General features: G+C 39.8%; 4 protein-coding genes across 6 annotated transcripts in view; 3 read left to right on the top strand and 1 right to left on the bottom strand.

The window, feature by feature from the left end:
- bicdl2 (BICD family like cargo adaptor 2) overlaps nucleotides 1–1,830 on the top strand; it is a 5,885-nt gene extending 4,055 nt beyond the window's left edge. For both annotated transcript variants that reach the window (XM_072446155.1, XM_072446154.1), the window contains one exon: nucleotides 1–1,830. This exon is cut by the window's left edge and continues 167 nt beyond it. In XM_072446155.1, coding sequence (XP_072302256.1) covers nucleotides 1–7 — 7 coding nt within the window. In that variant the 3' untranslated portion in view covers nucleotides 8–1,830.
- Nucleotides 1–2,955, bottom strand: part of LOC140360784 (mitochondrial import receptor subunit TOM40B) — a 2,992-nt gene extending 37 nt beyond the window's left edge. Inside the window, exons 1-10 of the mRNA XM_072446156.1 lie at nucleotides 2,648–2,955; nucleotides 2,168–2,364; nucleotides 2,028–2,095; nucleotides 1,843–1,935; nucleotides 1,652–1,753; nucleotides 1,471–1,576; nucleotides 1,238–1,360; nucleotides 1,058–1,134; nucleotides 866–968; nucleotides 1–780 (exon numbers count right to left, since the gene is read on the bottom strand). The exon at nucleotides 1–780 is cut by the window's left edge and continues 37 nt beyond it. Of these exons, the coding sequence (XP_072302257.1) occupies nucleotides 641–780; nucleotides 866–968; nucleotides 1,058–1,134; nucleotides 1,238–1,360; nucleotides 1,471–1,576; nucleotides 1,652–1,753; nucleotides 1,843–1,935; nucleotides 2,028–2,095; nucleotides 2,168–2,348 (993 nt within the window). The 5' untranslated portion in view covers nucleotides 2,349–2,364; nucleotides 2,648–2,955 and the 3' untranslated portion in view covers nucleotides 1–640. The remainder of the gene's footprint in view (nucleotides 781–865; nucleotides 969–1,057; nucleotides 1,135–1,237; nucleotides 1,361–1,470; nucleotides 1,577–1,651; nucleotides 1,754–1,842; nucleotides 1,936–2,027; nucleotides 2,096–2,167; nucleotides 2,365–2,647) is intronic.
- An 86-nt stretch (nucleotides 2,956–3,041) lies between these two features.
- On the top strand, nucleotides 3,042–6,433 carry fdxacb1 (ferredoxin-fold anticodon binding domain containing 1). The gene is made up of 5 exons (XM_072446153.1): nucleotides 3,042–3,519; nucleotides 4,199–4,355; nucleotides 4,633–4,836; nucleotides 4,926–5,084; nucleotides 5,174–6,433. The coding sequence occupies exons 1-5, from the start codon at nucleotides 3,345–3,347 to the stop codon at nucleotides 6,399–6,401; spliced, it is 1,923 nt and encodes a 640-aa protein (XP_072302254.1). The 5' UTR covers nucleotides 3,042–3,344; the 3' UTR covers nucleotides 6,402–6,433.
- Nucleotides 6,434–6,902: 469 nt separating this feature from the next.
- Nucleotides 6,903–11,220, top strand: alg9 (ALG9 alpha-1,2-mannosyltransferase). Of its 2 annotated transcripts, none has more exons than XM_072446152.1 (15): nucleotides 6,903–7,100; nucleotides 7,771–7,906; nucleotides 7,985–8,119; nucleotides 8,209–8,279; nucleotides 8,392–8,480; nucleotides 8,675–8,810; nucleotides 8,885–8,972; nucleotides 9,079–9,184; nucleotides 9,335–9,457; nucleotides 9,605–9,759; nucleotides 9,837–9,966; nucleotides 10,044–10,191; nucleotides 10,364–10,493; nucleotides 10,599–10,726; nucleotides 10,803–11,220. In XM_072446152.1, exons 1-15 carry the CDS (start codon nucleotides 6,961–6,963, stop codon nucleotides 10,924–10,926), a joined length of 1,839 nt encoding a protein of 612 aa, XP_072302253.1. In that variant the 5' UTR covers nucleotides 6,903–6,960; the 3' UTR covers nucleotides 10,927–11,220. The 2 variants fall into 2 exon arrangements, with proteins under 2 accessions (XP_072302253.1, XP_072302251.1); XM_072446150.1 differs by having other exon boundaries at nucleotides 6,913–7,100; nucleotides 7,768–7,906.
- Nucleotides 11,221–11,750: the final 530 nt, after the last annotated feature.

Raw genomic sequence — 11,750 nt, 5'->3', positions numbered from 1 at the left:
CAAATGACACTCGAGGAGCAGCCATAACTGCTTCCAATGAACACTGTGAGCCCTGAACACCAGATGATCCACAAACTAAGCTTCACATACTAATTTAAAACATGTTATGTTTACAGACCTCAGGTTGAATAATATTTAATGCATTTTTTTGTAAATTAATGTACAGAGCTATCAGTATTCATAAATATATTTAGTATATTTTTCAAATTGTACATATAGTTTTACTTGTTTTAGATGTTTTTACAATTTTAGCATCTTTGATGGATATGAATAATTATCAGCATGTCCAAATTCTGCAACACTAAATCAGTTTAATTTCTGCATGATAAACAAACAATATTTTTTTGAAAATAAATAATTCTTTGAAGTAACAGTTATTACTGGATTAAAACCTTAGTTTAATTCAAATGCAGTAAATATAATACAATATACAATGGAAAAATAATTAAATATATCATACTTTAGTTTAATGTAAATGTCCTAAACAAGTCCTGTTAAAACGATATCCTCCGTTTCAGAGTCGATGCAAACCCAAAACTCAAATACATTTTGGGGATTAATCATCCCTGATGTCAATGAAAAAGTCACATAGTTTCTCCTATAAATTGGTTTGTAAAAGTGTTCCTGCCAATAGTGGGTATCATCCTACATTGACACCAAGGCCCACTTGAAGTTTGTCTCCTCTGTGATTCACAAAAGCACCCAAAATGAGTGTGGCTGGAAGTGGAGTCAGACGTTTCTCCAACACACCTCCTATGATGCAGCGACTGTTCACCATTCCTACAAAGAATAAGATAACAACAATAAAGCTCAGATAGTATTTGTTTTTATGTGATTTTAAAAAGCCTTTAACATTGGTATTTACCACGAAAGACCATGTTAGCCTCGGGGAGCTCAATCTTGTATCCAAATGAGGTTGTTGTCTCTTGAGTCCTTGTGCTCGCCTCAAACTCCACCCCGACCTGAATCTACAGCAAACATAAGCAAGTCAATTATTTGTGCTTTGTAGCAGAAGAAGTAAACCAAATATACAACATTGTGTAAATATTAATTTTACCTGTTTGTTTGCTCTGTGATAGTAGCTTGCATGGGCTCCTCCTTTCCCAGCATTAAGTGTCACCACCCAGTTTGGCCCTGAGAATATTATACTGCATGAATAAGTGACTGACTAACCACAAACATGTGATCAGCATAAAACCAGCAGCAGAGAAAAAATCATTTCAAAGAATAAACTCACTAGAGTATTGCCCCGCTAAAGTTAGAATTCCTCCTTCTTCTGTTCGACCTCGATGGTAGACAAGCTCACCTCCCAAAACTAGACCAGATGAAACACTTTGCAAAAAGTGTGCAACAAGGATGACTGTCAACAAAAGTACAAAAATTACTAAATATAAATTCCACTCATGTTGTCATCTGGTAGACTTAACTGTATGAATCAATGCAATAAAACAGCTTTTATCATTTTCTTACCCGACTCACGGAGGATGTCCGGATTAGCTACAGTCACTGCAGCAGTGAAGTCATTTCCCCTGTACTCCGTTTCAAATTGCCATGTTACAAACTGGGACTGTTGTGTCTACAATACAATAACCAAAATATAAATAGCACATAACAGGTACCCTGGAGAAAGATCAGGTTCAGTTTCTTCCACCTGAAAGACTGTCCTGGCTCTCACGCGTTCAGTTAAATGCAACAAAGCATGAGCGTTCAGACTCCCGGATGAATCCATCTCACCAATTAATGCTGGGGCATCCTAGACAAATGAGACCAGATCGGAATAAGCTTTGTCAAATATAAACATGCTAATATTAAAAGCATTTAAACATTCAAGTGAAGTCTCACCTTGTCTTTGCTGTTATCATCTGTTTGCAAATGCTCAACATGGAATCGGTAATAGGAAGGACTAACAGCACTAAGATGAAGAGTGTGACTAACCTACAACACATTAAACATTTACATATACTGTTTCATGAAAAATCTATCACCCAAGTCAATTATCATCATAGTATATAAGCAATGATTCATACCTTGAAGAAACTACTCAAGGTTTTATTAAGAATCATCTTAACACCCTCAATTTGTTGAGGAAACACCTCTACAAGGAAAAGATTTCAAAGATTATTACTGACAATGATTGTGAAGTTACATGATAATAAAAATAGTGTACCTTTGCAGCTTCTGTGCAAAGAGTGAAAGCTGCCAGGGTTAGGTAGGCGTCCATCTCTTCTTTCCCAGCGAGGAGGACTGTCCCAGTGAGCAGGGTGTGCATCCCAGCGAGAAGAAGCAGGCTCTGTGGAGAAAGGCCAGTTCTGAGCCGGAGCAGAGGACAGAGCTAAAACACTGCCCATGTGGGACTAGTCTTTCCTGGGGAAACACAAGACAAGAATACAGTGTATTGCATTACTGATGACAAGACTAGTATATAGTTTTTCTAAGTTCAATCTTAAATTTGGCCCTGTTCTTGGGTAGATCTGACACAATAGACAAATACATTGTTGAAACCAAAACATATATTAATGCTGGATAGCATATTAGTTTGGGCCTATATTAACGTTGTGATCCATTTGGTGGCAGCAGTTGCAGGTTATAATGAGCTAACTTGACCTTAGCATCAACACAAGAGACGGATTGTGTTTGGATTTCGTACCCTCCTTGAGCAAAACACTTAAAATCCCAGACGGAATTACGAAGTTCACATCAAATAGGTTGTCAGCTTGACTTTGAACAAAACAGAACAATGCTTCATTTACGGATGATAGGATGGATGCTGCGCTTAGCCGTTCATCAGTGATGTGCTGCACTGCCGCTGCATCCCCGCGTCAAAATAATGGACCATTCCCGGAAGCACACACAATATATACATACATAATGTAATCAATATATTGTCTAAAAAATTGATGTTGCAAATCACCCAACTTGATTGAATATCCTAAGTTCATTTTATTTGACACTTTACATAGGAACTGGAGTTACCGATCATGTGTTCCGCTTTGTTTCCAGTCGGTACACTGTATCAGTAACACCACGTCTAGTGTAGGCTGCTCGAGCGGCTGTTACAGGTGCTGCTTCGAAAGGAAGAAAAGGTCAGCCCTCCATGACTTTGTTTTTAATTTACTAACGATCAACACTCTTCCACACTCGTACGATGACCTTTAGAAAATGCAGCAAATAAGACAGCAATACTATGAATGAATAGTTAACGTGGTGGTCATCTTTATGCACCTACTCCTTTCTTTCACCCATTGAAGCTGTGGTGTTGGCTGTTTTGTATTTTATTTTAACATATTTTTTCTGGGATATTTTAGATTTTTATAACCTGAGGATTACTTGAACCAGCTCAGAACATGTCGCATTCACGGTCTGTACTGTTGGTAGGAGAGGGCAACTTCTCCTTTTCGGCTTCACTGTGCCAGTCCTTTGGGTCTGACAGCAGCGTTATCGCCACTTGCCCGCAGCGCGAGGATGAGGCACTGCGGCATGAAGGGTCAGCCAACAACATCCACATCATCCGGGAGGCAGGTCGGCTCATTCACTCAAGTCACATTTACCACAATTGATGAAAACAAAACATCGAAACATCAAACCATATAAGCTGCATCCGAGGGGGAAAAAGTGTATGTTGTGATTTCATAAGTGTAATTACAGATGCACTGGCCCTTGGGAGTGATAAGACCATGGATCTATTGAATTGATTACATGAGCCCGTTTATTTAGAGTGGCATATATATTTTAAGTTATGTATTTATGTACTTGCATTTTTAAATAATTTTAAAATAAATGTTATTAACCATGCACGGTGGCAAAGGCTCTTGCCTCCCAAGAAGGAGATCGTGGGTTCGATTCCCGGACCAGACTAACATCACATGATCTCTCTGGGTGGAGTCTGCATGTTCTCCCCGTGTTACCGTGGGTTCTCTCCGGGTTCTCCGGCTTCCTCCCACCGTCCAAAGACATGCATGTGTTAGGCAAAATTGGTGACTCTAAATTGGCCCTAGAGAATGAATGTGAGCGTGAACTGTCTGTAATGTCTATGTCTCTGTGTTGACCCTGCGACGAGTTGGCCACTGTCCAGGGTGTACCCCGCCTAAGGCCCGAAGTCACTGGGATAGGCTCCAGTCACCCGCGACCCCAAAAGGGAACAAGCGGTAGAAAATGGATGGATGGATGTTATTAACCATTTTGTGTTTTGCTTTTTTAGGTGGAACGGTGCTGTTCGATATTGACTGTACAAAGCTTGCAGAATGCATGTCTCTCAAAGACCATCTGTTTGACCTGGTCATATTTAACTTTCCTCACTGTGGCAGAAAGAGTGGAGTTAAAAAGAACAGAGAACTTCTGAAAAACTTCTTCCTTAGGTATCAAAATCTGAACAAAAATATTTACTTTACACTTATCATTTACTTTAGACATTTGCATTTGTTACTTTTCACTTTACTTTAATCAAACAACATACTTACAAAAACATGATGTAGTTCTTGAGTAGTATTTTTCATCAAAATAAGTTTATAATATTTCTTGAGTACACAACACCTGCTTACCCACCTATACTTGGTGGTTTTATACAGATCATTTAAAATTGTATTTGAATAATCAGTACAGTGCTAGCTGTGCCATTTTATTCTCTTCCCTTAGTTGTGTTCAGGTGTTGTCTGAAGATGGGGAGATCCATGTCTCCTTGTGTAATGGGCAGGGAGGTACTCCGGCTGACCAGCCCAAGCGTGAGTGGCACAACAGTTGGCAGGTAGCAGCCATGGCCGCAGAAGCTCAACTCGTCCTCAGTGATGTCCAGCCATTTGAAAGTGAGGATTATCAGAGCTACAAGTGCACTGGATACAGGTAAGAAGTGAAGGTGAGTGTGCCAGTGTGAGAGGTGCTTTTTGGTTTCCATAAATTTGCATTTACAGCGCTGATGGCTTTACTCACAGGAGTCAAGATAAGGGCTTCCGTGTGGAAAAGGCTCTGCTGCATGTGTTCACTCACAGCCTTCCATACAAATCACCTCAGAAGCTGACAGTGGAGGAGAGTGTTGAAGGGGAGAGAGTCCAATACCAGATACCAGCCGAGCTGAGTGATTACATGTTCAGGTACATGGTGTAAAACTATAAGAGATGTTTAAACCAAATGTGGTATTGCATTTGTTTTGCTACATTATATTCTCTTAAATTTCTTCCAGGGATTTCCTCAAATCCGGTTCAGTTCACCCTGTTAAGCTTGCTCAAGACTTTGTTCTCGAGGGACTTGCAGAGAATTGGGGCGTCTCCATGGTGACTGAAACCATTCCTTTTCTTCTTAGTGGGAAGCAGGTGCAAAACAACTGTAAAATAGACAGGACACAGTGCTATTTGATCCAGTTGATTCAAAGGGACAGCGATTCTGAAAGTCATCCCTCGGCTGACACAAACAAGTCCACAATTTTGTGCTCCAACAGTTGGACAAACAAGAGAAATGAAAATAGCTCGTCTGCTTCTGTCGGTTCAGAAAAGGTGGACAGAGCTAGGAATAAAGGAACAGAGGTGTTGAAACCTGTGCGATCGCTTGAAGTTGATCCTGAAATAGAAGCTGAATTCTACGTTCTACGGCCGTCACTCATGGCTCCACTGGAAGATCTTATTGCTAAACATAAAGCACCAACTACAGACTGTGATGAAGTGGAGGAAAGTGAACATTCAGAAACATCAGTTAACGTTACTGCTAATGGCACGATGTGTTCACTGTGGGGCATTAGTGATGTGGTGTTTAGGAACGTGCCTATAAACAGCTGGGCCCTCCCTGTGTTTCATGAACTCCTCCTCAATGCTGCTCTCCCTTCAGAGCCTGATCCACTCAAATTGTTTAGTGAGCACCTTGAAAAGCTGCTTGGCCCATATGGAGTTTCAGTGAAAACAGAACAAGAGGACCTCTGTCTCATGGCTCAACCGATGGGTTTAGTTGGTAAAATCCTTGCAATTAAAGAGGAGGAAAGCCATAGTTTTATCAATTTATGCATTAACTTAAATCTGGATTTACTTGCTATGCTCCTCTTTGCACTTCCAGACTGGAGACTTTTGTGGTCACATGATCCTCGTTTTTATAAGCAGTTCTCTGTACGGCCTTCACCAGGAACGCCTTTCTGTTCGTTCTCTTTGTTCCCAGAGCATTTCAGGTTCGATATTAGTTTCTGGACAGGGCCCAGTTGGGATGAGAGCAAGTTTTACTCTGTGGTCAGAGAAGCAAGCTGTGGTACAGTTCAACAAGTCAAACTTATTGACACATTCTCACACCCAGACCTCAGCCAGACCAGTTACTGCTACAGGCTGGTCTACCATTCACACACACATGCACTGTCGCATACACAGGCCCTCCGCTTTCACAAACGACTAGAAACTGTGATCTCAACCTGGCTGCAAGTGACTGTTAGGTAGGGTTTATATGACTGAGAAAATGTATCTCTATTTATGCTGGCTACTAGTAATCAATTGTATATGTGTAGTCCATTACAGTTAGGCTTTCTAATAGCTACTTTTTAAATTGTGTTTTAACTGTTTACATCATGCTTTTGCCTCATGCACTAAATAATTGAATGGGTTCTTAAACTAAAGGAAATAATCTAAACTATTGACTGGGTATAATTTTATGGACATGCCATGTGATGAAATCAAATTGGACACCTAGGATAGAGAGTGGCTCCTGAGGCACAACTTTGTTTACCTATTTGTATTATTTTTTTTCCTTGTCTTGCCATGTTAGACTTGGATTTCATTGTCTTAATGGCCATTTTGATTTTGCCACTCTGTGCTATTCTTTGGACTATGATGTGAAGTTTGAGGTTAGACCACATATTCATGTTGAATTTAATTTGCCACTCTGTGGCTTGCGCCTTTATCATCATCATCATCATCATCATCATCATCGTGATCCTTCTGTCAATGATCGGAGACGACGGAAACTGCCGAAGTGTGACTCGGCCTTGCGCCGAGAAACATGGCGGCCAAAGGGCTTCGGCAGCGCCGGAGAGGAAGCAGGCAAGATGCAAACAATGTGCATGCCCAAGCTGATTCTCGACAACAAAAAGAGGAGAAAGGGGGCGAGGAGACTAAAATCACAGAGTCGACCCGGCAAGAGTAAGTATAAATCATTACAGACAATGTATCCCTGACAGACAAAGCTAACGCTAGCTAGTGTGCACGTTTTGACATGACAACATAAAATCACCATACTCGGTAACATCTACAAATAATCTGTAATATGCTTTCATGTCGCGTATTACGCTTGGCATATGTTGTTAATCAGCGTATTCATTCTTTCAATGGCGTGCAGTCTACGTGTGGAGGTGGAGCTCATTCATCAACTTAATGTCTACAATATTTATGAACGCATTATTGTTTATGACTTGGTGTAATTATGCTCATAAGTGGTATAGGCCCGTATCCTTCCTTTAGTGATGTCGTACAGGGCTTTAAATGCCTTGTTTCAGTTTGTGTGACGTGTCATAACAAAACGTAGTGCGGGACATAGTTGAGCTGATCCCGACACTAATCCAACTAATCTGAAGAGGGGCAAACATACTGTCATTTATGTCGTAATAACCAGGATATATCTGGGCATTATTAGAGTATATTATACTTCTGTTACACTTCTGTTCAAAGACCCTAATCAGTTCTTGAATTGCCTTTGTTCTCTCTTTTCTGCAAAACTTATTGCCCCATTAGGGACACAAGTAAAGTGAAGTTTACATTGAAGTTAAACAGAAATGCTCTGTTCATTCATACATGTTTTTGTATCTTTTTGTAGTTCGGTGAGTCGTGGGGGACAAGTTTGGGCTCCAGAAGGTTCCACCGCATTTAAATGTCTGCTCTCGGCGCGATTCTGTGCAGCTTTGCTTAGCAACATTTCTGACTGTGATGAAACATTTAATTATTGGGAGCCTGTGAGTTGCAATCCAACACAAATGTTATACTCTATCTACTGTATACTACTGTTGTTATACTGTGATTGTGTTTGACAGATGCACTTCCTGCTCTATGGCACAGGGATGCAGACATGGGAGTATTCTCCATTGTATGCCATCAGGTCTTACGCATATTTATGGTTACATGCTCTTCCTGCTTGTTTGCATGCTCATGTACTACAGACAAACAAGGTGTGTTGTTTTGTTGAATCATATACAGTGTATTGACTAGAAACTCCAGCGTTCGAATGCGTGAAATTGCCTATTGCCCTTTGTTCCAGGTGTTGGTCTTCTACTTTGTACGTTGCGTCTTAGCTTTCTCATGCTGTGTCTGTGAGCTCTACTTTTACAAGTGAGTTTGTTTTGAAATGCAGACTAAATAAAAAATAGATGAAAACGGCTAAATGCATATTTTACGTGATAATATTTTTTTTTTTTTTAATGGCCTGATTTTGTCTTTCCAGGGCAGTTTGTAAGAAGTTTGGTTTGCATGTCGGTCGTTTGATGTTGGCTTTCCTCGTCTTGAGTACTGGCATGTTCTGCTCGTCTGCAGGTTAGTTGCCTAATAAAGACCTTTTTAATTTGTTGCATCATAATATTTACTATTAACCTTTACACCATTAGTTTGGGGTTCTATTCATTGTTTTAATTGTGGTCCAACAACCATTTGTCTAATTGAGCATTGCTGTCATTCACATACATTCTTCTTTCTTTCATTTATAAAGAAATTGTTTCAAATGATTTCAGCCTTCCTGCCTTCCTCCTTCTGTATGTACACTACACTGGTGGCCATGACGGGATGGTTTCAGGATTCAACTCCTCTAGCTGTGTTGGGTGTGGCTGCTGGTGCCATTGTTGGATGGCCATTCTCTGCTCTGATTGGGTAACTCCTCAGTCTAACAATGTAAATGTTCAAAGGGCATTTAAATAAGATAAATCCTTCTTTTTACTCAATAGTTTACCAATTGCATTTGACTTTCTGGTGCTGAGGAGACAGTGGCGGAGTTTTATTACCTGGGCAGCTGTGGCTTTATTGCTGCTTTTGGTAAGAATGTCTGTATACTGTATATGCTGTATATTATATAAATGTATCATATACATTACAGTAGTATATTATCACACATTTTTGACATAACACACTCTTGTTTTAGGTACCTTTGGTGGCTGTAGACTCATTCTTTTATGGCAAACTGGTTGTTGCACCCCTCAACATATTGTTGTATAACGTCTTCACACCACATGGGCCTGATCTGTATGGTAAACACTATCATTATTATTATTATTTTATTATTATTATTATTATTATTATTATTATTATTATAATTGTTATAATTGTTATTGCTGTAGTATCTGTTTTATTTAATTTTACAAATGTTAGCTATTGAGGACAACAATGTTTGTTTTTAGGCACGGAACCATGGCCATTCTACTTCATAAATGGATTTTTGAACTTTAACTTGGTGTTTGCTCTGGCTCTTTTTTCTCTGCCTCTCACCGCCCTCATGGAGACGCTGTTGCACAGATTTAATGGTGAGGACCCTCAGTTTACTAATACTTTTTGACATATCACTGCTGTGCAATTACTGGAAACTGAGCTGTTTGCATTTTTAAAGCTGAGATGACTCTTGCTCAAAGTTGTAATCCTCTATATTTTACTTGAATTTGTTTGACATACAGTACAAAACCTGGGCCGTCCGTACTGGCTGACTCTGTCTCCAATGTATTTGTGGATGTTGGTTTTCTTCACCAGACCTCACAAAGAAGAGCGCTTTCTATTCCCAGTCTACCCACTCGTCTGCCTCTGTGGAGCAGTTGCCCTGTCGTCTCTCCAGGTGTTTTTAGATCCAAGTTGTATTTTTCTGTTGTGACACAATTGTCAATAACAATCTGGGTTTTCTTTTTGCGACAGAAATGCTACCACTTCCTGTTTCAGCGCTATCGATTAGAGCATTACACCGTCTCTTCAAACTGGCTGGCCTTAAGTGCAGTTATGGTCTTTGCGGTGCTCTCTTTGTCTAGATCTGTGGCTCTCTTTAAAGGTGTGCATACCATTTAATTTATTTCCTCTCAATGACTATTGATCATGACAGAGATGTTGTTTTTCCCCGTTCCACAGCCTATCATGCTCCTCTAGACTTGTATCCAGAGTTTCACCGCATCGCCAAAGACCCCTCTCTGCACGCAGTACCTGAAGGCCGGCCTGTGAGCGTGTGTGTGGGCAAAGAGTGGTACCGCTTTCCCAGTAGCTTCCTTTTACCACACAAGTAGGTGTCCAGTGTTGGAAATATCACCCCACTAATAATCCTTTTTGAGTCATTTTCAAACTCTTTAGTGAGAAAATTGCCATAATATTCCTTTGCCGTGTCATTTTATGTGGACTTTGGATTGTAATTGTTTCTGTGCTATAATAGACAAACTTACCCCTCTAATTTTCAGTTGGCAGCTGCACTTCATTCAGTCAGAGTTTAAGGGGCAGCTACCTCAGCCGTACTCGTTTGGTCCTTTAGCTACACAAATGATCCCTGCAAATATGAATGACCAGAACCTGGAAGAGCCATCCAGATATGTATGCCTTTCCTTTATTTAATTTGACACAATCCAATGTGCCTTGTAAATGGTAGATGCATACGTTATTCATTGGTTTGTTCACACCCACATCTTTATTATGCAGGTAGATTTAAGGCAGTGCCACTACTTGGTTGACTTGGACTTGGAAGAAGAAACGCCACATGAGCCACGCTACTCGTCTAAAGAAGAGTGGAAAATTATTGCGTATAAACCATTCCTACAATCTTCACGGTATGTATTCAGAACAATGACTGCCACTACCCACGTCAACGGATTATGTCAATATCAAAGTTGTTATCTCCCTCAGGTCATCGTCTATCTTTAGAGCCTTTTACATTCCCTTCATATCCGATCATCACACCACCTACAGACGCTATGTCATTTTGAAACCTCGGCGGCAAAAGCAGAGTCGTAAGCGGAGCCATGGCTAGAACTGAAGAGAAATTGTTGACTTCCTTTTTGAACTGCTGGTATTTATGTGTGATGTCTGTGTGTGTGTGAATGGGCATGTCTATAAATGTTTACCCTTTAAGAACAGTCTACTTTGGCCTGTACGTACTGTGTGCGCTCTCATTCAGTCTGAAAGTTTGACTCTAAGGTCACAAATGTAAATGTTTTTGAGGCACAGAACAAAAGAACATTGATCCAAGGACAAGATATAATATGAAATCAAACTTGAAGTTGTACATTTATTTCTAACCTCCTGAACTATTTTTGTTGCTGCACTTATGTGTAAATCATGGTTTTAACGCTAAGTGTGACTGAGCAAGTGACCAAATCTTTGAGATAATTAATTTAATATTTTAAGTTAATAAAACTGACTTGACTCTGGTTATACCTGAAACTTCTTTTTATTATTTTTGAGATATGATACTTAGTATGCACATCTTTAAAATATTATTCATATAAAAGGTCACAACCTTCTAACCTGGATTGTACTCTCATATAGAAGGAGCATAAACCCCGACAAATAAATATAATTGATACTATAGGTTTACACTCAAGGCCTGTCAAAAGGAAATAATCTTGTTTTAAATACTTTTTTATTTGAAGTGGTTTTATAATAAACATACAAATATCTTTCACATCTGAGATACCTAGACATTAATCATTACATTTGTGGTAGTATATTCCGTGTCATTCCATTGCTGTGATCAGGCTGCAGGCACATTAAACAGCTGTATTAACCTTTGCACATCTTACATATAACTTTCATAGACTTAGGCAACTGACAGTGAACTGTTTTACGACATTA

Source organism: Eucyclogobius newberryi, unplaced genomic scaffold (genome assembly GCF_026437365.1).
Source record: "Eucyclogobius newberryi isolate DKJ021-1_F unplaced genomic scaffold, fEucNew1.0.hap1 SCAF_15, whole genome shotgun sequence".
Lineage (NCBI taxonomy): Eukaryota > Metazoa > Chordata > Actinopteri > Gobiiformes > Gobiidae > Eucyclogobius > Eucyclogobius newberryi.
This window is presented reverse-complemented; position numbering and strand designations above follow the sequence as displayed.

Coding starts and splice junctions, on each gene's coding strand:
- fdxacb1 (XM_072446153.1), top strand. CDS start 3,345: ATGTCGCATTCACGGTCTGTACTGTTGGTAGGAGAGGGCAACTTCTCC. Junction 3,520..4,198: donor CCACATCATCCGGGAGGCAG/GTCGGCTCATTC, acceptor TTGCTTTTTTAG/GTGGAACGGTGCTGTTCGAT. Junction 4,356..4,632: donor CTGAAAAACTTCTTCCTTAG/GTATCAAAATCT, acceptor CTCTTCCCTTAG/TTGTGTTCAGGTGTTGTCTG.
- alg9 (XM_072446150.1), top strand. CDS start 6,961: ATGGCGGCCAAAGGGCTTCGGCAGCGCCGGAGAGGAAGCAGGCAAGAT. Junction 8,973..9,078: donor TGGCTTTATTGCTGCTTTTG/GTAAGAATGTCT, acceptor CTCTTGTTTTAG/GTACCTTTGGTGGCTGTAGA. Junction 9,760..9,836: donor TTGCCCTGTCGTCTCTCCAG/GTGTTTTTAGAT, acceptor TTTTTGCGACAG/AAATGCTACCACTTCCTGTT.